The 23894-nt window shown below is 39.0% G+C and overlaps 2 protein-coding genes across 5 annotated transcripts in view; both read left to right on the top strand.

Moving 5' to 3' along the window:
• The window catches only part of NPL (N-acetylneuraminate pyruvate lyase), a 37053-nt gene extending 31963 nt beyond the window's left edge, over nt 1-5090 (top strand). For all 4 annotated transcript variants that reach the window (XM_053605740.1, XM_053605738.1, XM_053605739.1 and 1 more), the window contains exons 11-12: nt 1308-1347; nt 4484-5090. In XM_053605740.1, the coding sequence (XP_053461715.1) occupies nt 1308-1347; nt 4484-4668 (225 nt within the window). In that variant the 3' untranslated portion in view covers nt 4669-5090. The remainder of the gene's footprint in view (nt 1-1307; nt 1348-4483) is intronic.
• A 5105-nt stretch (nt 5091-10195) lies between these two features.
• Nucleotides 10196-23894, top strand: part of DHX9 (DExH-box helicase 9) — a 57297-nt gene continuing 43598 nt past the window's right edge. The window contains exons 1-3 of the mRNA XM_053605728.1: nt 10196-10313; nt 13200-13332; nt 14056-14196. Of these exons, the coding sequence (XP_053461703.1) occupies nt 13222-13332; nt 14056-14196 (252 nt within the window). The 5' untranslated portion in view covers nt 10196-10313; nt 13200-13221. The remainder of the gene's footprint in view (nt 10314-13199; nt 13333-14055; nt 14197-23894) is intronic.

Genomic DNA, 23894 nt, shown 5'->3' with positions numbered 1-23894 from the left:
ATGTATATTTGCAATGCCCTGAGTATTAAAGTTGTATTCTACATTGAATTTTATTTCTAGTATATAGTCAATTAAAACAACATAAATATCTTCTAATTCTGCTAAATACTTTTCAACATAAAAGAATTATAAAATGTTATTGAAAAAGTGTCTCTTTAATGAGATAGAGGTGACTTTTGTTTTTATCCATGAAGAAATGGATATAAAAACAAAATTCATGGATGAATGTTACTTAGTGCCAGGATGAGTTAAGGTTCACCATCAATACTATCTCAGTTTTGTTTTGTTTTTAGAAAAATAAGTACCACAAAACCATGTTTCTATAAATTAGTGGATAAGAATGGAAAAAGTTTTGTTATAATAATCACTCAATTCTTTGAGCATTTTGTGAGTCACATGTCAAAAGCACAGAATGCTTAATCATTTGATGATTTTCAGCTGTCAATGTGAGTAGCAGTGCTGAAAGCAAAGAACTGAAAACCTTCTGATTTTCAAGAGGACTTGTTATCCACCAATTGGAGGAATCACTGTCACTTTCTTTATCATGCCAGTACTAACATCTTAATTTGCCCCTTTTTGGTGCCCAAGAAGTGTCCTAAGGCAGTGATATTGGACATATGTCTTTTTTTTCAAAACCAGGAAAAGAACGGTGAAAAAAGAGGGAAATAGAAAAGGATGATCTGTAGCTCCCTTACATGCAAATTCTTGATCAATTTTAGAAAATAGCACTTAATGGAAGTTGAGGATCTAGAAATTGATCCTCATAAATCTTAGCCTTTGCCAAGTGCCCCTTAGGCATCTTGGAAGGCACCCCAGAGCTACTTAGCTTCAGTTTGAAAGCCACTGTATTAGCTGGTAAGTTTACGTAAGCTAGATGGATAAGGGGTACATTACCCAACTTAATCTCTTGTACAGTTCCCTCATTGGAGCATCTTTTCTGCATAAGCCCATTCTGTAAAGTCTATGTGTATGAAAAGATCTTACTTTATCCTGGATGGGTCCTCACCATCCTCATTGCTATTTTTCTCCACTCTTTTTTTTTATTATTATTAAATCATAGCTGTGTACATTAATGTGACCATGGGCCACCATATGCTGGTTTTATATGCCATTTGACATATTTTCATCACACTGGTTAACATAGCCTTCCTGGCATTTTCTTATATTTTTCTCCACTCCAACAGACCTTCTGAAAACTAAGGTATGTGGACCTTTTAGGGCCTCTGTAATTTCACTTCTAAATTCTTCATATGTATTGTTTTCATAGTTCAGTAATACTGACTACAAAACTGTTTATTTCTTTCTAGTTTTGTATCCAGAGATTTATCAACTTTGTGGTCAAACTAGGTAAGTGCCTTCATCTGCTGCTGGCAAATGTAAAGGAAATGAACACCTAGGTGTTCAACTAGAACACCTTTTCATGATCTGTTGCAGGCAGTGTTCTGTTTCCAGTATTAACCTCCAGGGCCAAACATACAAAATGGTGAAGTAAACCTAGTTGGAAGATCTTTGGCAGCCTTCTATTAAAATAAATCTCTCCCATGTTAGCACACACACCCCATATTCTGTTCCTTTTCTCCTACACTGTCAGCACCCCTGCCTCCCTTTAGTTGTCTCTGCTCATTAAAATTCTACAAAGTCACATGTCTGATTTCAGCCTAAGCACTTGGGGGAAGGCAGTCTAAATACAGATCTTACTAAATTGTGAATGACTGACAGCTCTCCCAAGAGTATTTACAATATAAAAGAGTTTATTAATGAAAGTAAGCTCAAATGAATGGGGGTTTGGATAACATGGCAAAGTAAAACTGGGGGGAGGGGATACAGTGAATTTGAGTAGAGGAACCTCTCCAGAGCTTCTTAAATCTTATTCTATGACAAATGACAGATAGCCACCGTTCACTCTTCTTCTGCAAAAGATTGGCCCTTGGACCATTGAACCTGGGTCAGTGCAGGGAAAGTTTTAGGTTAATTCTTGGCAGGCCTCCCATCTTCCTGTTAAAGCCCTGCTGCCTCCCCTTGGCAACCCTCCCTCTCCCTAAGCACCTATTCCCTGTTAAGCCTCCCATTCTCACAGGGCTCTCAATTAGCTCTCTTAACCCTTCAAAGACAACATTTAACCTTTTTATTTTCATGATTTTTGTCATATTTGTTTGCCACGAGTGCTGTTAACTACCTATTATTATTCTCTTGTCCTAAGCATTATTTTTCACAAAATTGTGGGTTTGGTGTGACAATTATAGGTTCCTAAAGTACATTAAAATAGATATTGCACTATTAAAATTTTAAAAGAACTAAAAGTTTGCCTGTGTACAGTAGTTCCCCCCTTGTCTGTAAGGGATATGTTCCAAGATCCTCCAGCGGAGGCCTGAAAACTGTGGTGAGAATAGTATGTTTTTTCACATATACACATACCTATGATTAACAATAATAATGTGAGACTAAGAATATTCTTTAAAAAACAATAACAATGAGATAGAATAATTATAACAATGTACTATAATACAAGTTACATGATATGACCTCTGGCTGTCTCACTCTCTCAGAATATCTTGCTATTTTCAGACTGCTGTTGACCACAGGTAACTGAAACTGTAGAAAGTAAAACTGTGGGTAAGGCAGGACTACTGTATATTTAATCATGCTAGTATTTTCCTTCCCAATGCTCAGTTGTTACTGTAACTTACTAAATTAACTTAGCAAAAGAAAGTTACCATTTATATCTTTCATCTAAAAGCAAGAAATCAGCTAAGGGGCGGCACCTGTGGCTCAGTTGATAAGGCGCCGGCCCCATGTACCGAGGGTGGCGGGTTCAAACCCGGCCCCGGCTGAACTGCAACCAAAAAATAGCCAGGTGTTGTGGCGGGCGCCTGTAGTCCCAGCTGCTCGGGAGGCTGAGGCAAGAGAATTGCTTAAGCCCAGGAGTTGGAGGTTGCTGTGAGCTGTGTGAGGCCATGGCACTCTACAGAGGGCAATAAAGTGAAACTCTGTCTCTACAAAAAAAAAAAAAAAGAAATAAAGAAATCAGCTAAGAAAACAAATCACAGATATTTTAGAAGATGGAGTCTGAGGATTATGATGAGTCATTTTTAGTTATTTTTTTACATATTAACAGTGTGCCTACTTTTTCATCTGTTTCATCTAATGGCTCTCTTTCTTCAGTTCTGGTTATTTTTTTCTGCTATTCTCTATGAATATTGTTCTTGACTGCATTCACTCAAGTTTCTCATTCTGAAAGCACAGTAGATATATTTGGGGTCTTCTAAATCTGTATCTTAATGATTCTTGATATTTAATATATTTTTCTATGCTTGGTTCTAGATTATTTCCTTAGCTCTACCTTCAAAAATCACTGATTATGTTTTCTACAGTTAAATTTAATTTCTCTGAATATATATTTTTTATTTTCAGTATTTCTCTTTGGCTTTAAAAAAATAACTATGGCTTCTATTCCTTCTTTTATCTCCATGAAGTCTCTTTCAGAATTTTCTGTCATCTGCTTTCAGGATGTGAATTTTGTCATTTTTGCATATGCTGGCTGCTTTCTTTTTTCTCTTCTCTTTTCCTTGTGGTCTTTTCCTTTTTCTATGTGTTATACTTGTACCTCTGAGCTCATCTTCTGAGATTGCTGTTTTCTGAGTAATCCATTGTACCCTGAGTTGTCAGGTGCTCTATTTTGCATTTGCCTCTACTGGGACACTTTAGTTCCACCAGTTCTGACCAGGATTTAGTTAATTTCTTAGTCTGGTGCCTATATCAAATGTATAATGCAAATTTGGATCCAGCATTCCCCTGGGGCATGGGCTTGGGATTTTTTTTCATGAGGTCTTTTTCCACAGAAAGACCTGGCACAAGTCCAGTTTCCTTGTCTCTCTATCCCCAAACCAATGGCCTGGGGTTTTTTCAGTTGCTTTTCATAGAAGTCTGGCTACCAGTTTTATACAGGGGGTTTATTCCAGCTTCTCACCATGCACAGACCCAAGCCTTCATGTTCCTTCCCTCTATGCCAGCTTCCTGACCTCAGTACTAAAACAGCAGCATTGAGTCATTAGCCATCTAAAATGGTGCATTTCTCAATGACACTGAACTAAATTCTGAATGAAGTCCAACATCATTTGATTAACAACAGTATATTCCTAAATCAGATTATCCTCAAGAGCTATTTGGCTTCACTTCTCCTCATCCCTCTGGCCTCTTTATTCCTGAAGGAAGCACATTTGGTGCTTCCTTGGTTTTAAAATTGAATGAGCCTTTGTTTTTACCATTTGTTGATTTGTTAAAATTTTCTAGCATCCCTATGGATTTGATGCAGAAAAAGGGATTTGCTATGTCTGCTCAATCTGTCATGTCGACCAGAAATATTCTTAGATTTTAACCTTATCCTATTGTAGTAGTTGCTGTTAGCAGATGGTCTTGTCTTTGGGATGTTTCTGGAGAAGTGGACAGCACCAGTCACATTTCCTCATTTCTTTTTCCTGTCTAGGTTTTGGAGTATCACAGACGAAAGCCATTATGACTCTGGTCTCTGGGATTCCAATGGGCCCACCCCGGCTTCCACTGCAGAAGGCCTCCAGGGAGTTTACTGATCATGCTGAAGCTAAACTGAAGAGCCTGGATTTCCTTTCTTTCACTGGCTTAAAGGATAGAAACTTGGAAACCTGTAGCTAGTGCACTACTATCATATCAGGGTGTGTACATGGAGACATAATTCACATCAAATAGGCATTTTTTTCTCAGGGACATTTTAGATGAACTTAAACTCTTAGAAAATAAAATCTCACATCAATCAACAAGTACTTAAGTACTTACTCTGAGCCTTAAAAAAAGTTTAATTTTATGAAGGGGCAAAGGCTATAGATGAGAAGGAGTCATTCATTTCCCTAAATTTCTGTAGAGAAATTTTTTTTGTAGAGAAATTTTTGTTTACATGAATGAAATGGAATCGACAGGAAAATTGTAATTGATTGATTCTATCTGCCTTTGGGAGTTCTCATTATCTTAATTTCTTGTTCTTAGTCCTATTTTCAAGTTTTCTAATTTTAAATCACTATACTGTACTTTCATTTTAATAAATATTCATTTGGAATCTACGAAGACTCTGAGCTACTGCACTTATGTAGGCACTCTAATACCAAATTAAAAATTGGCTCAACTATGTACAACTACTACTGACATACCAGCTCATCTGGCTGCTCTAGAATGGATGCTTTCAGAATAATTATGACATCACAGTTTTTCCCCTGTACATTGGATCAGATGAAGACTTTCTTCAGTTCCTATAACGAAAGGGCCCTTTAGGGTAGCTTTCTCATAATGAAGAAAAGGCCTGCCACAAAGATGAATTTAAGTCTTCAATTCTTGTGGTACAGAGGATTTCTCAAAGCTCAAAGTTTGTAAGGACCAAAGGGCCCTTGCTCTTGGGTACCACAAACTTTCCTTCCCTCTTCTGAGAAGATAGTGTCTATCCTGCAGTGCCCTGAACTATTGGAATCAAAGCCAGTGTCCCTTCTGAGATAAGCCCAGAAGCTACTATTACTTCTCTGTCATACTTCCAAGCAGCTACTTTCCTTTAGTGATAGAAGATTTGAAGAGGACCCCAAAAAGGTATAGCTTTCTTGACATACCTCCTTTATTCTTTCCTTCCTCTGTAATACATCACCAGCTGTCTAACAAAACCTGGTGTATGCTTTCTAATATCAAAGTGTATTGACAGTCAACTTTTACTGATTTTAAACCTATCCAATCTATTAATTACCAAAAATTTTTTCATTTTGTCTCTAATTGCTTTATTCATTAGCAAAGGAAAATAATTTGAAATACACATCAGTTTTGCTCCTTATTTTTTATCTCCTCAAATGAAAAACTTCTTCAAAATGTAATTTTGAAATTATCAGTGGACTTCAATTAGCTTTGTTAACCCTCTCTTTAATTGGTCAACTAGTTAAAAGCTTTACATTTATATCCCCTCACACCTCTTTTTGCCTTTATAGATGTTTTTATTAGTCTTTGGTTCTGAGGATGTGATACTCTTACTAATGGTACTAAAGCCAAATTTAATTTTTTAAATTAATTTTGGATATTCACCTAAGCAAAGAACTATTTTTCTATTTTTGCTTTCATGGGGTCGATGCTTAAGAGGATTTTTAAAACTGATAATGCGATCTTGTGAACATAAAGAACAATATGATGATTAAAAAAATGACCAAGGCTGGGTGGCGCCTGTGGCTCAAAGGGGTAGGGCGCCGGCCCCATATGCCGGAGGTGGTGGGTTCAAACCCAGCCCTGGCCAAAAACAAACAAACAAACAAAAAAAAAAAATGACCAGGGCTGAGCGTAGCTCTACATATTTTAACATGTAACTTCTTAAGAAATGAATATAGGGCGGTGCCTGTTGTTCAGTGGGTAGGGCGCCAGCCCCATATATCAAGGGTGGTGGGTTCAAACATGGCCCTGGCCAGCTAAAACAGCAGTGACAACTGCAACAAAAAATAGTCGGGCATTGTGGTGAGTGCCTGTAGTCCCAGCTACTTGGGAGGCTGAGGCAAGACAATCGCCTAAGCCCAAGAGTTTGAGGTTGCTGTGAGCTGTGACGCTATGGCACTCTACCAAGGGCGACAAAGTGAGACTCTATCTCAAAAAAAAAAAAAAAAAGAAATTAATATAGAAGCATAGGGTTTTAATATTAGCCTATTATTATCAGTAAAAATGGAAGACCTTAGAGGCTGCTAGCAGCTAGGATAATAATTAGCAATACTAATATTGCCTTTAATAAGTAAAATTTGAGAAAGTTATGTTTTCCATCTCCCAACCTTTCACTATTTGCTTAGCTGAGGGACAAAGGAAGAGAGATGAACCAAGACAACCTCCCCCATTTCTTTTTTTTGTTGTTGTTGTTGTAGAGACAGAGTCTCACTCTATGGCCCTCGGTAGAGTGCCGTGGCCTCACACAGCTCACAGCAACCTCCAACTCCTGGGCTCAAGCGATTCTCCTGCCTCAGCCTCCCGAGTAGCTGGGACTACAGGCGGCCGCCACAACGCCCGGCTATTTTTTGGTTGCAGTTTGGCCGGGGCCGGGTTTGAACCCGCCACCCTCGGTATATGGGGCTGGCGCCCCACCTACTGAGCCACAGGCGCCGCCCCCTCCCCCATTTCTTAACATCCATTTCAACTATTAGGTGTTTGTAATAACCATCCCATCTTCTTTATCAGAAACTTTGCCTCAGCCTCAATTGGCACAAGTAAGAAATGACATGTGAAACTTTGTCAGTATCCCCATACAGTCCAGACTGAATTTAAGATTTTATATTTTTTATTTTCTACCAATCTCAGAAACCAAGTCAATTCTTTCATCAATTATTTCTAGCCCAAAAAGTAAATGTTAAATGTTAAGTAGTCCATCTGAAACAAACTTTTCATTGTTTGGTCATTATGAGTGACCTGTGGACTCCATTCCAAATTCTTAGGTAGGAAGATGTTTACCTATTTTCTTATAAAGCTTAAAAAAAAATTCCTACCCTGCTCTGTCTTTTATTGCTAACCTCTGAAATCATCAAGATAGTCATCTACTAGGAATAGGTTAATAGTTGTATTGAAATCTGCCTACTTTTTGTACTTCTGGAGCATTTATGGAAGTTTCATTTGCAAATGGAAAATGGAAGCCTTAGAGGCTGCTAGTTGCTAGAAGCAACCTATAAAGATAATGCCAGTCATGGGGCCCAATCTCCAGAGGACTCTAGGTCTCAAGTGAAAAGTCCAAATTAAGAACCAACTCAATAGCAAAATTCTCCTTAATCTCTGGAGTTAAAGATCCACCTCTGAACGATTATTTACACTTAGTTTGTTGACACTGTTGTTGTGTTTGTTATCTACTACGAACATTTATAATTCATTATCCTTGTCTTGTTCCAGTTCTTAAAAGCTATAAAGGAAAAGCTTTAAGCTTTTTTCATTCAGTATAATATTAGTTGTAATTTTTTCATATATGACCTTTATTGTTTTAAGGTATACTCCTTTACCTAGTTTGTTGAGAGTTTTTATCATGAAGAGATAAAATGCTTTCATTAAATGCTTTCTGTGGGGCAGCGCCTGTGGCTCAAGGAGTAGGGCGCTGGTCCCATATGCCGGAGTTGGCGGGTTCAAACCCAGCCCCGGCCAAAAGTCACAAAAAAAATAAATAAATGCTTTCTGTGCATCTATTGAGATGGTCATATGGTTTTTGTCCTTCTTTCTGTTGACGTGATGTATCACTTTTGTTGATTTGCACATGTTGAACCATCTTTGTATCCCTGGGATAAATCACACTTGAGCATGGTGAATGATCTTGTTAATGTGCTGGTGTATTTGGTTTGTTAGTAGTTTGTTAAGGATTTTAACTCCATGTTCATCAGGGATATTGGCATATAGTTTTCTCTCTCTCTCTCTTTTTCGTTGTCTGGTTTTGGTATCAGGGTAATTCTTCATAGAATGAGTTTAGAAGAATTCCCTTCCCTTCAATTTTCTGGAATAGTTTGAGAAGAATTGGTATTAGTCTTTCTAAATGTTTGATAGAATTCAGTAGTGAAGTCATAGATCCCGGGGCTTTTCTTCAATATGAGACTTTTTATTACTGATTCACTTTCATGACTCATAACTGGTCTGTTCAAGTTTTCTATTTCTTCTTGGTTCCATTTCAGTAGGTTGTATGTATCCAAGAATTTATGTTTCTCATAGGTTTTCCAATTTGTTAGCATAAGGTTATTTGTAATAATTTCCAATGATCCTTTGTATTTTTTTGGTATGAGCTGTAATGTCTCCTAGGCGCTTACTGTTTTCAATACCCTGAAGAGTATAAAACATTATCATCTTTCTCAATGTTTTATTCTTAAAGAGATCAATTGCATGAAGAAAATAAAAGGACGAGTAAATGTGTAACTGTGTTGTTCAGATTTTAAGAGTAAAAGATTCAGAGTAAATGGATTGATCACTATGAGCCAGAAAGTTTAAGAAAAATGTAATCAAAGAGGTGAAAAATAAGGACAGACAGAGGTAGTAGACAGATGATTAGTCTGAATTCTCCGGAACAACCCCAACTTGAAATGTTTTGTATTGTTGCCTTCCTGGGAAACACTAGGAAGTTCAAAATTTAACAGTAATAAGAATACAAATTATTTCAAAACCTTAGAAAACATAGTTATCCAATTTAAGCAATAAATAACCTTGCAGGTTTTACGTATTCACACATTGAACTAGGTTACTGAGCACTTATAGTTCCAGGCACTGCAGTAAGTGCAATGAATTTAGCCCGGTAGGAGTCCCGGCCTTCACAGAGCTTCTTCAAAAAGTCATTCAAATTATCTAACAACAACACAATACACCACCTATTGAAATTGAACACCTATTACAGGCCAGATACTGAACTAAGCCCCCTCATATGCCAGCCATCTCATTTATGAGAGGTTTAGTGATAAGAGTCCTGCCATAGTCTGCAAGGAGAGGAGGCCAGTTCAGGGATGAAGGATAGGCTTTATTTTAAAGGCCAGAATGGAGTCTGACCAGAAATCAGCTCAGCTCACACAGTTTCAGAGACTTTTATTAGTGCAGTTGGAATGTGGGCGGGGATCATGAGGTGAGGGAAGTCATCTTTCCTACAGAGTGAAAGATGCTGTCTGTACCTGAGACTGATTTTAGAATTACTGCCTTCTACAAAAGATGTTGATCTTACACGAGGACTTATCTCTAGTGCCAGCCAGGACCAGGGTAGGAGGTCCTGATGCTTCCCAGGAACACGTGCCCTAAAGCATTTCAGGAGCGTGAGGAGGGGGTTGCTGTCACGATGCCGTTTGGTCTCACTGCCTGCTTTCCCGGCCTACGCACCATAAATTTAATTATCAAGTAACGCTACTTACGTTAGCAAGATTTTCAGTTCTGCTATCGAAGGGCACCTCCTTTCACTAGAGAGCCCTATGAGAGAAACTGAGAAACATTTTGCTGCATATAAATGCCCTCAACCCACTAAAATGCTCAAAAAAGGAAGCTCATTACCGGAAGAACCGAGACTAGGGCGCCGCGAATCTCCTAGGCGACGTGACGCTAGGTGGCGCCAGGTTGCAGAGCCCGCTCCCTGGGTCCACACGCCCTCGCCCCGCCCCCTCGCTCGCCTTCTGCGCAGGCGCACGCACACTGACCCCGCCCCTCTCGCGCCACGGCAGGAGCCATTTCGCTGCCGCCGCCTGTGAGGGTGCTGCGTGTTTCTCCGTTGTCTGTGTTGTGAGAAGGCCTGGTGTCTCCGACGCTCCTAAGGGCCTGTGCTCTCTGGCACCAGAAAGCGGAGGCGGGTAAGTAAGAAACATTCTGGCCGCTGTGCGGGGCGGCGGGAGGCGTGGGCCGCGGCTCTGCAGCCGGCTTTGTTGAGAAGCGCGGGCCGCGGCGGCGGCGGCGGGTGGGGGAAGGGACGAGCCGCCTGGCTGAGGCAGGATTGCGGTTGCGTGTGCGGCGCCGCGCGCTTGCGCGGCCTGAGCCCTCGTGGCCCCTCAGCTTTTCCCGCTGCTCTCTCCACAGCAGCCAAAACCCGTTTCCTCCTCCGGCCAGTGTTCTCTGGCGGCGCTGTGACCGCTGAGGAAAGGGGATGAACCGTGTGGGGTGGTGCCTGGTGGACGCTACACCAGCCCGAGGCCCTTTATTCGCGAACAAATGTTTGGTGCCGCCTCGCGGGCGCAGCGGAAAGAGCAGTGCGCGGGTTTTGCACGGTCTGCGCTCCTCCCTCAGATTGTGATCGGCAGTGGGGGTTGGGTGCCGTGTTACGGGAAAATGAATGCCTCCAGGTGTCAGTGGAAGATGGGAATGAAAGTATAATGGGAGAGAGCTACTTTGGCTACGGTGGCGAGGGTGAGAGACCTTGAGCTGCTAACCTCGGCTTTCAGGCCGAGAATGCGTCAGCTACAAAGATGTGGAGGAAAAGCCGAGCGGCGGGGGCAGAAGGGATTAGTTACCGCTTAAGGCCGGAGATTGAACAGGAGCTGAGGGAAGGCGATGTGGCTGCAATGTGGTGAGGAGGATTTAAGAGAAGAATGGATTTAGGGAGGCACCAGTGGAAACAGGGAAACCACGTAGGCTGCTGCTGCACAGGAGTGGTGATGGAGAGAAGCGAATGGATGGGGGACGGGACTGCATAGTGGCGGAGGGCATTAGATCTGGATTCAGATTACTTTGCTTGGGATTCTGGCTCCTCCAATTAGCTCTATCTTTAGGGGCAAGTTATTTGGCTCAGTTTCCTTATGTGTGGAGGGACAATAGTGAATCTTATCTATACCCTTATGAGGATTAAGCGAAATAAATGACGAAGGTGATCCACTAAGCATACTGAGTGGTACATAGGTTTCTACAAAGGATAGCTGTGGATGATCTTCAGGGCGTGGAAGAGCCTCAAGTTGTGACCTGAGTAACTTGGTGGTGCCATTTATGGAGACGGGAATGCAGGAATAGGGGGTGAACAAGTTGGTGGGGGGGGATTTAAAATTCTTTTCTGACTGAGATACAAGGTTGCATGCAAGTGGGCACGTTTGTGTTGTCACAGTTGTATGAACTTGATTTTGGAGCTTAAAGAGAAAGGATTGAACTTTCAGTATATATTTGAGCATCTTTTGCACGCAGTTGGTATTGAATATTAGAGAGTTTAATGGGACTAGGGAGAAAAGAATATGATATTATAGTCCCTCATATTTCATGTTACTCATTCACCCTGAGGGTTTGTTTTTTAAATTAATTATTTGGGTGTGGACTCTTCAGATATCTTCATCTTTCTACCACTTTTCCATTAACGGAATAGTTTCTTTTTTTTTTTTTTTTTTATTGTTGGGGATTCATTGAACGGAATAGTTTCTTAACAAAATAACTGACAGTGGTTAGATTTTGGCCACACAATAAACCTAACACGTTTATACTTGGATCCAGTTTGATGGCATTGATTTAGGTGCCAAGAAAATGCACTTAAATATGAAGAAAAGACAGGTTTGATGCTGGTGATGGAATTTCTTCTTACAGCAAAGAAAATTCATAGCACATTTTCTCTGCTTCTAAATTTGGTCTTAAATATATTTAGACAGGTTTTAGACTCATGAACTCCGTATCTTTTGGTATTTTAAAACTGTATTAGGGGTGGCGCCTGTGGCTCAAAGGAGTAGGGCGCAGGCCCCATATGCCAGAGGTGGCAGGTTCAAACCCAGCCCGGCCAAAAACTGCAAAAAAAAAAAAAAAACTGCATTAGAAGGAAAGTGCCAACAAGTATGGTATGTTGCACTCCACAAAAAGTTAATATCATATCTGCCATTGTTGTGAGTAATAAAAGAGTTGTTTAAAATATGTGGGCTCAGCAGCTAGGGCACCCAGCTACATACACCCAGGCTGGCGGGTTGGAATACAGCCTGGGCCTGCCAAACAACAACTACAAACAATAGCCAGGCATTGTGGTGGGCGCCTGTAGGCAAAAAATTGCTTAAGCCCAAGAAGTTGCTGTGAGCTGTGATGCCAGGGCAACACAGTGACACTCATGTCTCAAAAAAAAAAAAAAAAATACATATATATATATACACATATATATATATTTGAGGGACCCATTGTAGGATATAGAACATTGTGCACAATTTTTTCTTTTTTTTTTAAGACACTAGTCTCACTTTTTTGACCTTGGTAGAGTGCTCTGGCGTCATAGCTCACAGCAACCTCAAACTGTTGGGCTCAAGTGATTCTCTTGCCTCAGCCCCCCAGGTAGCTGGGAGTATAGACACCCACCACAGTGCCCGGCTGTTTTTAGAGAAGGGGTCTTGGTCTTGCTCAGGCTAGTCTGGAACCAGTGAGCTCAGGCAGTCCACCTGCCTTGGCCACCCGGTGTGCTAGAATTAGAGTCATCAGCCACGACTCCTGGCCCTACATAACGTTTAAGCAAAGATAAAAATCACTCATAGATTCCAAAGATAACCATTTGGGGAGGTATTTCCAGTTTTGATTTGTGTAGTTTTGGATGTAATTCAAATTATAACAGTTTATGTTTTGCTTTCTTATATGTCAGACTTTCCAATTATGCCTTTAAAATTGTTTTACAGCCAATTTTAATAGCATGATAGAATGATGTATACTTAACCTAGAGTTTTAGTAATTTCCAGGGATTGGTTATTTTCAGCTTTTGCTATTATAAATAATGCTGTTTTTAACCTTTGTTTTTGTAGATCTGACGAAGATACGCCAATCATGGGTGACATTAAAAATTTTCTGTATGCCTGGTGTGGAAAAAGGAAGTTGAACCCAAGCTATGAAATCAGAGCTGTGGGGAACAAAAACAGGCAGAAGTTCATGTGTGAGGTACTAATGAATACAGTTTATATTTATGATTTAAGGCTTTTTGGGTTAAGAGAAGAGTGTTTCCTATGTGGAAATGTTAGTGTATTGCATATTGGGGAAGAGTAGTCTTTATTGTGACTTGACTAATATTCTAGTTCATTATGAATCATTTCAAATGGACATTACTTTTAAAACAATCTTGATAATGTCAGTTATCATTAGAGCCTGTATCTTTCTTAGCTTTCTGAGTACAAGTAGAGAATCCAAAAAGTTGAATCAGCTGTTTGGATTTTTACCACCACCTTTAGAAAGTAGAACAATTCTTGTTTAAGTACAAATAGAATTTATTCTTGGATATTATTAAATCAGATTTAGTGTGTATATTCTGTTATGTGAGGAGAATATCTGAGCTGCTTAAGTAAATATTCTTATTTTTGTGTTAGCTTATATCAGTGGAGAAAATAATTAGAACTTTTTCTTCAGGTAGCGCGTTGTTTTAGGTATGTTAGTTGTGTATTTATAGAGTATGTCTCCAAAAGTTAGCTGTTTATCTCTTGCTGGACTATTACGAATTTTTAATGTTGGGATTCATTGAGGGTACAAAAAATTAGTTTACAGTGATTGCATTTGTTCGATTAAAGTCCCTGTTATAATTGTGTCCTGAATTACGATTTTTTTTTAATCTCAGAATTACCCAGGTCAGTCTCTTAAATACGTTTTTTTTTTTTTTTTTGACTGTTAAAGGTTCAGGTGGAAGGCTTTAATTACACTGGCATGGGCAATTCCACCAATAAAAAAGATGCACAAAGCAATGCTGCCAGAGACTTTGTTAACTATTTGGTGCGAATAAATGAAATAAAGAGTGAAGAAGTTCCAGCTGTTGGGGTAAGTACTTAGAGCTAAGCACTTGAGATCTGTGTTGTAAGGTTATATGCAAATCTGATATATATGGAGACCCATGGTGATAACTTTTCACTGTTTTCAGCTATATTTCATAATGAATGTTGGCAACTTGTTTTCTCTGAGCATCGGGATAAGTTTCTGAAGATTTGGGACATTCTCATTTTGGGGGCTTGACATTGCCTTTAAGATATTTCTTGTAATTTTATACATTTTATCCATTCGTACACCAGATTTTTTCAGCGCTTATGTTATATTCACTTTCAAAGATAACTTTTTTTTTTTGAGACAGTCTTTATTGCCCCCAGGCTGAAATATGGTATTGTCAGCCTAGTTCATAGCAACCTAAAACTCCTGGGCCCAAGGGGTCCTCCTGCCTCAGCCTCCCAAGTAGCTAGTGCTCACTATAATACCTGACTAGTTTTTCTCTGTTTTTAGTATAGACAGGGTCTTGCTATTGCTCGGGCTAGTTCCAAACTCCTGAGCTCATGACCCTCTGCCTCAGCCTCCCAAAGTGCTAGGATTACAGGCCATGAGCCACTGCCTGGCCTAAAGATAACATTTTAAGTAGAATATAAAGTCAGCATTTTTGATACCTTTCATTGACACTTCTTATATAGCAGGGAGAAAATAATGTTTTTTTCTAATGGAGTATCGTTTTTTATGGTTTTGATACCATAATTACTTGTATTGAAATATGCAGCAAACACCCTTCTCAAGCGGGTTTTGGTGGGTGTTTTGTTGTTTTTCTGAAACAGGGTTTCACTGTTTTCCAGGCTGGAGTAGAGTGACTATTACAGGTGAGATCATAGCTCATACTATATATAGCCTTTAACTCCTGTCCTCAAACAATCCTTTTCTCTTAGACTTCAAAGTAATTGGGACTATAGGCACATGTCACTATGCTGGGCTCTCGTAGTTCTTAAGAAATAAGCTTTATTTTTCAAAAGATGAAAATTTGAATTTTCACAAAAATATAATTTTTTTTACATTGAAGTTTACATGATTTAAGCAAATCCCTTCAGTAACTTAAAATGAAAGATACTGATTTTATAAAACATTCACTTGTAATATCTATATTCTATACCAATTGAAATAAGGGTCTTTAACTGAATTTTTTTATTCTGACTTATTTATGGTGGTAAAAATACATTTTATTTCTTTCCATTGTTTAGACCTGGGTGTCAAGAGACTTTCTAGTAGATTTATTGCTATATAATTATAGAATCTTAAAAGTTTTCGTATCTATGAAATGAAGAGATTGGGCAAAATGATTTTGAAGATTTTTTTTCTGGCTAAGAAAAGAATTTTACAAATACCTTTTATTAGAAGTCACCGGAATCTCCATGTATTATAACCTATTCTATATCTTATAGGCTCTTCCTCTTTACTTTTTTTTAAAGAGACAGTCTCACTTTGTCATCCTCGGTAGAGTGCTGTGGCGTCACAGCTCACAGCAACCTCCACTCTTGGGCTTAGGAGATTCTCTTGCCTCAGCCTCCCGGGCAGCTGGGACTACGGGCGCCCACCACAATACCCGGCTATTTTTTGTTGTAGTTTGTCTGGGGCCGGTTTCGAACCCAAACCTATCACCCTCGGTATGTGGGGCCAGTGTCCTACTCACTGAGCCACAGGCACCAACCTCTGTAATGTTTTTAATTTTCTCTTTAATTTTCTTTTTGAAAATGTTTTTATTTCACCTTTCTTTAAGAATATTTTTACTATATGTAGAATTCTAGAGTGCCAGATTATTTTTCTTTTTTCCAGCTTGTAAGCATGAAAAACATATTCTTACTCTGCGTGTGTGTGTGGTTTTTTTTTTGCAATTTCTGGCTAGGGTTGGGTTTGAACCCGCCACCTCGGCATATGGGGCCAATGCCCTACTCCTCTGAGCCACGGGTGCCGCTCCTCTTCCTCTGTTTTCATATTACAACAATCAACAGAGACTTCTGTGACCTTATGTGGTTGGGATTTTTCTCCAACACACCAAGCAAGCAGTTAGTTCTGTTGGAGACACTAACTGGGTATCTTTACAGTTCATTTTTGACCCATCTACCTGTAGATACCCATAGCCTCAGATCCCACAGGTTGAGGGCTCCTTGCCACAAGGCTGCTTCCTTTTCAGATATCAAGAACCTTCAAATTAGAGTTTTCTCAGGGTTTAATTTGCTACAATGACTCACAAAACTATGGGAAGCTTGCTTATGTTACCGATTTATTATAAAAGTATATTACAAATGAAGAGGTGCATGTGGCAACATTATGAGCAGCTTATGCCTTACCTGCACTTGGCTGCTCTCTGGGAACCTTCAGAGGACATGTTTAGCTGTCCAGTTTTCCTAACCGTATCGTTGAGTTTTCATGGAAGCTTCAAAAATAGGCATGACTGATTAAATCTTTGAGAGGTGGGGATTGGGAGCCCCAGCCCTCTAATCAGGCTTTGGACTTCCAGCAGACCAGTTTCCATTCTGAAGCTACCTATAGGCTGCCATCAGTTAACTTATTAGCATATTTAAAAAAGGGCTCCACTTTGAGGATTCTAAAGATTTTTAGGAGTTGTAGTTCAGGAAATGGGGTCAAAGACCCAATGCAAAGTACTTTGAAGATAATGTGGCATTTTCTACTTCCACTGTTGCTGTAAGAAGTCATCTGTAATTGAATCATTTCCCCCCATATATGATGTCTAGCTTTCTCAGAATGTTTTTAGGATCCTTTTTTCATAATTTTTTGGTTTTCAAAATTTGTAATATTAAGTTGTGGTTTTCTCTGTATTTAACCTTGCTTGGGGTCTGCTGAGATTCTTGAATTCATATGTTTACGTATTTCACCAATTTAGGAGACTTGGCTATTATTTCTTAAGGTATTTTTTCTTCTTTCTAGGGCTTGTACTTTAAGTTTTTTGATATCTCACGGTTCTTGAGGCTTTTATTCTTCAAATAGAATAATTTCTGTTGATTTTTTTCCAAAATCTCTGGTAGTTTTGTCAAATTCATTTTATCCAGTGAACTATTTCTTTCAGATACTGTGTTTTTCACTTTTAGAATTTCCGACTTGATGCTTTTGTACAGGCTTTTTTTTTTTTTTTTTTGCGGTTTTTGGCCAGGGCTGGGTTTGAACCCGCCACCTCCAGCATATGGGGCCAGCACCCTACCCCTTTGAGCCACAGGCGCCGCCCATGTACAGGTTTTATTTCTCTAATGGCATTTGTTTTCATCCTTTCTAAGCACGTACTGACAATAAGAATATGGATTTCCTTTATGTTATGGAGTATTTTTTTTCCCTCGGTTATTGGCTGGGACTGGGTTTGAACCCGCCACCCCCGTATATGGGGCTGGTGCCCCCACTCTTTGAGCCACAGGCGCCACCCTAATAGCTGCTAATTCTAACATCTGTATTATCTTAGGGTTGGACTTGATTGTACTTTTTCTTGAGATTGTATCACATTTTCCTCTTTGTCAGGTAATTTTGCGCATTGAAATACTATGTTTTGTAGACCTGAATAATGTAATTAATGTTCCTACAAAGAGTATTGATTTTGTTGTTTTTTTGTCAGATGATTAAGTTGGTTGGACTCAAAACTGCAACTGTCTTTTGGATGTTTAGTCTCACCTCACTTTTCTAATACTTTGCTAAGTGACTTGAGTCAGCCTTTTATGTGTGTGGATCAGGCTTTAGCCAAAGATTTGGGCAGAGTTTATACACACTGTGGGCGTCGTCTTCTGGTTCTTTCCTTTCCAGAATCACCCCCTCAATTGCTGCAGTTTTGGTTTTTCTAAACTCTTATTCTCTGATGAGTCAGGCTGGATTCAGTGGCTTACCTCAGGCTAAAAGCCAATTGCAGTAAAAACAAATTAGACCTTTGATACTCCCTGCTACTACATTTTAACTTCCCTTTACAATCTGCCTAGTTTTGTTTGCCCTTTGGGAATGCGTCCAGGGAGGGGAGGTGTTTCTAAAATTTGTTATCTGTGGTAGGAACTTAGCTATCCAGAAGCAATTCTCTACTTTTAACATGGTCAGATCTTTCCCATTAAATGCCCTCAACCATGCATTTTCTGCTTTCTCCCTACCTTCCTCTGTTCAAGCTACACTGACCTTATAGTTGCTAAAATATGCCTAGAAACTTTTGTGCTTTTATTTCCGCCTGGAAGACTCTTCCCCAGCCATCCTGTTTAAAATTGAAAATTCACTATCACCCTCCATGACTTTAAATCCCCTTCACTGTTTCATTTTTCTCCGTAGCATTTATTATTGCCTTTTTTTTTTTTTTTTTGAGATAAGAGACTCACTTTGTCGCCTCCAGTAGAGTACTGTGGCATCATAGCTCACAGCAACATAAAACTCTTGGGCTTAAGCGATTCTCTTGCCTCAGCCTCCCAAGTAGCTAGAACTACAGGTGCCTGTCACAATGCCTGGCTATTTTTGTTGTTGTTGCAGTTGTTTAGCTGGCCCCCGCCGGTTTCGAACCCACCACCCTCAGTGCAAGTGGCCAACACTGTAACTAACCACTGTGCTACGGGCACCACGCTGGTTTATTAACTTTTAATCCAGTGCTTCCTAACTGGAGACCATTTTGTCCCCTAGGGATATTTGGCAGTGTATAGAGACGTTTTGTTAAAACTGGAGAAAGCTACTGGTTATCTATCTAGTGGATAGAGGTTGGAGATGGCTGCTAATATCCTGCAATGCACAGGGTATCCTCCCACAACAAAGAATTAACTCAGCTTAAAATGTCGGTTGTATCAAGGTGAGAAACCTTGTTTTAACCTAATTTATTTTTGTTTCCTGGATCCTGGTATTAGAACGCAAGTTAATGGGGACCAGGGATTTTTGTCTAATTTGTTACTGTGTCCCCAGTATCTGGAATGATTCTGGTCTATAACAGGCACTTAAACTTTTTTTGGTTGGTTGAATAATGAATGGATAAATTTGAAAGAAAAATTACAGTACTGTTCTACTTTTTAGCCACCATTTCTACTTTTAGCCACCATCTTCGTGTTACCTCCTTATCCCAGGTAAATTCTTGTTCTATCACTTAATTTCATCTGCCACTTGCCCTTTCACTCCATAAATTGCATTTGCTAAAAGTGATCCATGTAAAGGACACTTAAAATTTTTTTTTTTGCTATGGACAATAAAAGTAAGAATAATACAATGAACCCTACTATTTCCATCATCTGGCTGCAACACTTTTCAAACATGGCCAGACTTGATTCATCTCTACTCCCCTTCCTTAAAAGTTATTTTGGAGCTGAGCTCAGATATCCTGTTATCTGTTAATATTTGCATTTGTATCAACAGATAATTCTTAAACGTAACAATACCATTGTCAAACCTAAAAGAAAAATTTACTACTAGTGTTTTATTATCATTAAATATCCAATTAATGTTAAGATTTTTCTGATTATTTTATGAACTTTGCCCTCCAGAGGACATTTGACAATGTCCGGAGATGTTTTAGACCAGCGATTCTCAACCTATGAGTCATGACCCCTTTGGGGGTCGAACTGCCTTTTCACAGGGGTCGCCTAAATACATCCTGCATATCAGATATTTACATTACGATTTATAACAGTAGCAAAATTACAGTTATGAAGTAGCAATGAAAATAATTTTATGGTTGGGGGTTACCACAACATGAGGAACTATATTAAAGGATCACTGCATTCGGACGGTTGAGAACCACTGCTCTCTGGGGATTTGGAAACATATCCCCATATCCTTGAGTATATAAGTATTCCATACATAATACTACTTTGTAAGCTTGAGTATTCTGTGAGGTACTCACATATTTTTTTATAAGGAATACATCAATACTTTAGTCTCAACAGATCAGCTTTAAATAAATAGGCACTTTTTAAAGGGAGTAGTAAGATTTCTTAAAACTTCCCTACGCAACTTACCTCCTTTCCTAAACGGGAATTTTTACTTTATGTATAGTGAGCCATTTTCCTGGCCTTGCTTTCTATTTTTGGATAAAACTCATTTGGTTTTTGATGGGGATCTTATTTGATTTATTCATAGGAACAATAAACCCTCCGAAATAGTGAACTAGTTTTGTCACTGGTCTGGGGTAAGAGGTTAGTCACTTCAGTCTGTCAGCATTATTGAGTATCTGCTACTTGATGAATATGTTTCTTGATGTAATGTTGCAGTATCAGAATGCTTCAACTGAAAAAAAAATGCTTCAACCATCTACATTTTCAGCATATTAGAGTGCCTATATTGATAGACTTACAGTTTTGGTAGTTATATTTTTTCAACCTTATTTGCTGACAAAGGATGAATGAGTTGTTTTTTCAACCAGATAGGGATTAAAAGTACATTGAGGTTACAAAATCTGTACATTCAGAGAGTTGCTTTTACTTATATGTAGTACTGCCAGGTCAACCGTGGGACTTGATTATGTGCAGTTTGGGGGGGAATGGGAGATTGGCCTGCAACCACCACTACTGAGGATTTACTGTTTTCAGTATTTTGTGTTACTATATATTCTTTTTTTTGTTGTTGCTGTTGTTGTTGTTTTTTTGTAGAGACAGAGTCTCACTTTGTGGCCCTTGGTAGAGTGCCGTGGCCTCACACAGCTCACAGCAACCTCCAACTCCTGGGCTTAAGCGATTCTCTTGCCTCAGCCTCCCGAGTAGCTGGGACTACAGGCACCTGCCACAATGCCTGGCTATTTTTTGGTTGCAGTTTGGCTGGGGCCGGGTTTGAACCCACCACCCTCGGTATATGGGGCCAGCGCCTTACCGACTGAGCCACAAGCGCCGCTCGTTACTATATATTCTTTTACATTTCAAAAGGTATCATATTAATAAAACAATACATATTAATTGCAGCCATTTTGGCAAACAAAAACTTTGAACTATAATGTTGCTAAAATCTGTATCTTTTCTATATTTAAATGTGTTTTTAAATGATAATATATGTATATATTGCATAAATTATCTTATAAGCCATTTTTTTAAAACCATAATTATTTTCCCAGATTACTAAATCCTCTTCTTTGGGCAGAACCAAGGTTATGTACTATGCTTTTTTTTTTTCTCTTGAGACAAAAATCTCACTGTTACCAGGCTAGAGTACTAGCCTCAGCTTAGCTCACAACATCCTCAAATGCCTGGATTCAAGCAGTCTTTCTGCCTTGGCCTCTGAAATAGCTAGTATTCTGGGATTACAGGCACCTGCCACAATGCCAGGCTAATTTTTCTTTTCTCTGTTTTGTTTTGTTTTTTTGAGACAGAGTCTCACTATGTCATCCTTGGTAGAGTGCCAGGGCGTCACAGCTCCCAGCAATCTCTAACTGTCGGGCTTAAGCAGTTCTCTTGCCTCAGCCTCCCAAGTAGTTGGGCCTACAGGTACCTGCCACAATGCCCAGCTATTTGTTGTTGTAGTTGTCACTGTTTAGCAGGCCCAGGCTGGGTTCAAACCTGCCAGTCCCGGTGTATGTGGCCTGCGCCACATGAGCTCAGCTGTTGTAACCACTGAGCTCCAGGTGCCGAGCCTCTTTTTTCTATTTTTAGTAGAGATAGGTCTTGCTTTACTCAGGCTTGTCTTAAACTCCTGAGCTCAAATGATCCTTCTGCCTCAGCCTCCCAGTGTGCTAGGATTACATTCACAAGCCATCACACCTAGCCATAATTTTTAATACTTTATTTTACCCCACATATTTTAATTCATTATGAAATGCTGTAAATGGAAATTATCCCACTCAAATATCTGCTACAGATAGATATTCATCAAGTAGCAGATAGAGGTAGACAGGAATTGTAGCGCTGGTATGGACAAAGGTAGCAGCAAGATGAAGAAAAGTTAGTATTGCCCACTGAATTTTTCCTTTGAGTGGTTATTAGAGCTGTCTCTGTAGTAGGTTCTACTTTACCTCCATAACCCTAACTTTGGAGGAGCACTATCCCCCAAGCTACATGTTATTTGTATAAAATGACAAGTACAGGCAGGGGTAAAGCTGTGATTAGCCAAATGCAGTATAGAATAAAATAGGAATAGTAATATCAAAAGAAGCAGAAAAGACAATCACTTCACAATGTCATAATCCACCTTCAGAAGTGCTGTTGTATATATTGGCAAAAGTAAAGTGAAAAAGTAACCCAGAAACCTTTAACTTTTGGGAATTTGAATACTTAGATCTAAGTAGAAAGTTTAAATTATGATTAGATACTATAGAGATAACAGCATCTATCAAAATTCTGGAGTGATATACTCAAGAATGTTAAATACTTTCACTATTACACAGGAAAGCTTTTTAAATGAAGGAACTAATAAGCTTTCAAGTCAAAAATAAAATGGCAAAAAATAAAGTCAGAATTTGGTGAATTTGAAAGTGAAGGAAATAAAAATGATAAATTTTTTTTGAATCAGGGTCTCACTCTGTTGTTGTCCAGGCTAGAGTGTGGTGGTGTCTGCCTAGCTCAAAGCAACCTCAAACTCCTGGGTTCAAGTGAGCTTGTTGCCTCTGCCTTCTAGGAAGCTGGTATTACAGGCACTCACCACAATGCCTGACTAATTTTTCTATTTTTAGTAGAGACGGGGGTTTTGCTCCCACTCGGGCTGGTCTTGAACTCAAGTGATCCTCCTGCCTCAGCCTCTCAGAATGCTAGGAATACATTCTAGGGCATGAACGACCATGCCCAGCCCAGAAAAATTATTTAAATGTTCTTTAAGAGAAAATAACTCATTGCATCTAGTTCAGAAAAAAGTAAATGATAAGGATTCTCAGTCTTTTTTCTAAAACCTATGTGATCAGATTCTGAGAGCAGTACATACATTGTATCTTGTATAACACCTCCAGCACATTTTTGGCAACCATCTGATGAAACTTTTCTTAATACATCATATCAAAGAATTTATAAAATATCTGTTCTGATCATCTTAACAGAGGCTTTAAGAAAGCAATTTTGATAAAAAGTAAACACTTGCTACCAATGAAGTATTTAGGAAATAGAGTAGGAAAAAAATACTTCCTTGACATACTAAAAGGTATCATTTAAAAGTAGGAGTATGTAAAGGGCATAAGAAACCCAAGGAACTGGGCGGGTGGATCAGTGGATGTGGGATAAAAACTTAACAATTGGATACAGTGAACGCAAACACTAAGCTGGTGATGAGTGCACCAACAGCTCTTAAGCACTACATAAGCTATCTACATAATGAAAACACTGGTATTCCCTTATATTTTGAAATTAAATATTTTTAAAAGAAAATAGTAAATACTGAACTAAAAGTGAGCAGCAGAGCAGAGTTTTATAATTTGTGAGGGGGTAGTTAAAGAAATGAGTGAGCATTTAGAAATGCTTAGTAGTATTGCAACAGCAGGTTTACGTTTGTTGAATCTGGTAATTAGAAAACTTGAACTTGTATTTTATGTATCTTTTTCTTATTTCTAACAATACTTTTGGCATATTTTACAGAAATATTCCCAGTGGATTAGGGGGGAAACTTGGCTGGTTCTTCATTGCAGATTGAGACACAGTGGTGTAGAGAATTTTCTCTAAAGTTAAGGCAAAACCACAGTGTCCACTATCATCACCATTACTCAGTGTAGAAAGAAATAATATGTAATATGAGAAGAAAAATAAATGAGGTGCAAATATTATGAAGAATTTAATTGGGAAAATACCGTATTCATTACAGTAATAAAGACTAAAGAGTTTAACATGTAATTT

Source organism: Nycticebus coucang, chromosome 10, assembly GCF_027406575.1.
Source record: "Nycticebus coucang isolate mNycCou1 chromosome 10, mNycCou1.pri, whole genome shotgun sequence".
NCBI classification, from domain to species: domain Eukaryota; kingdom Metazoa; phylum Chordata; class Mammalia; order Primates; family Lorisidae; genus Nycticebus; species Nycticebus coucang.
The sequence above is the reverse complement of the archived record's forward strand: the minus strand, read 5'-3'. Positions and strand labels throughout refer to the sequence as shown.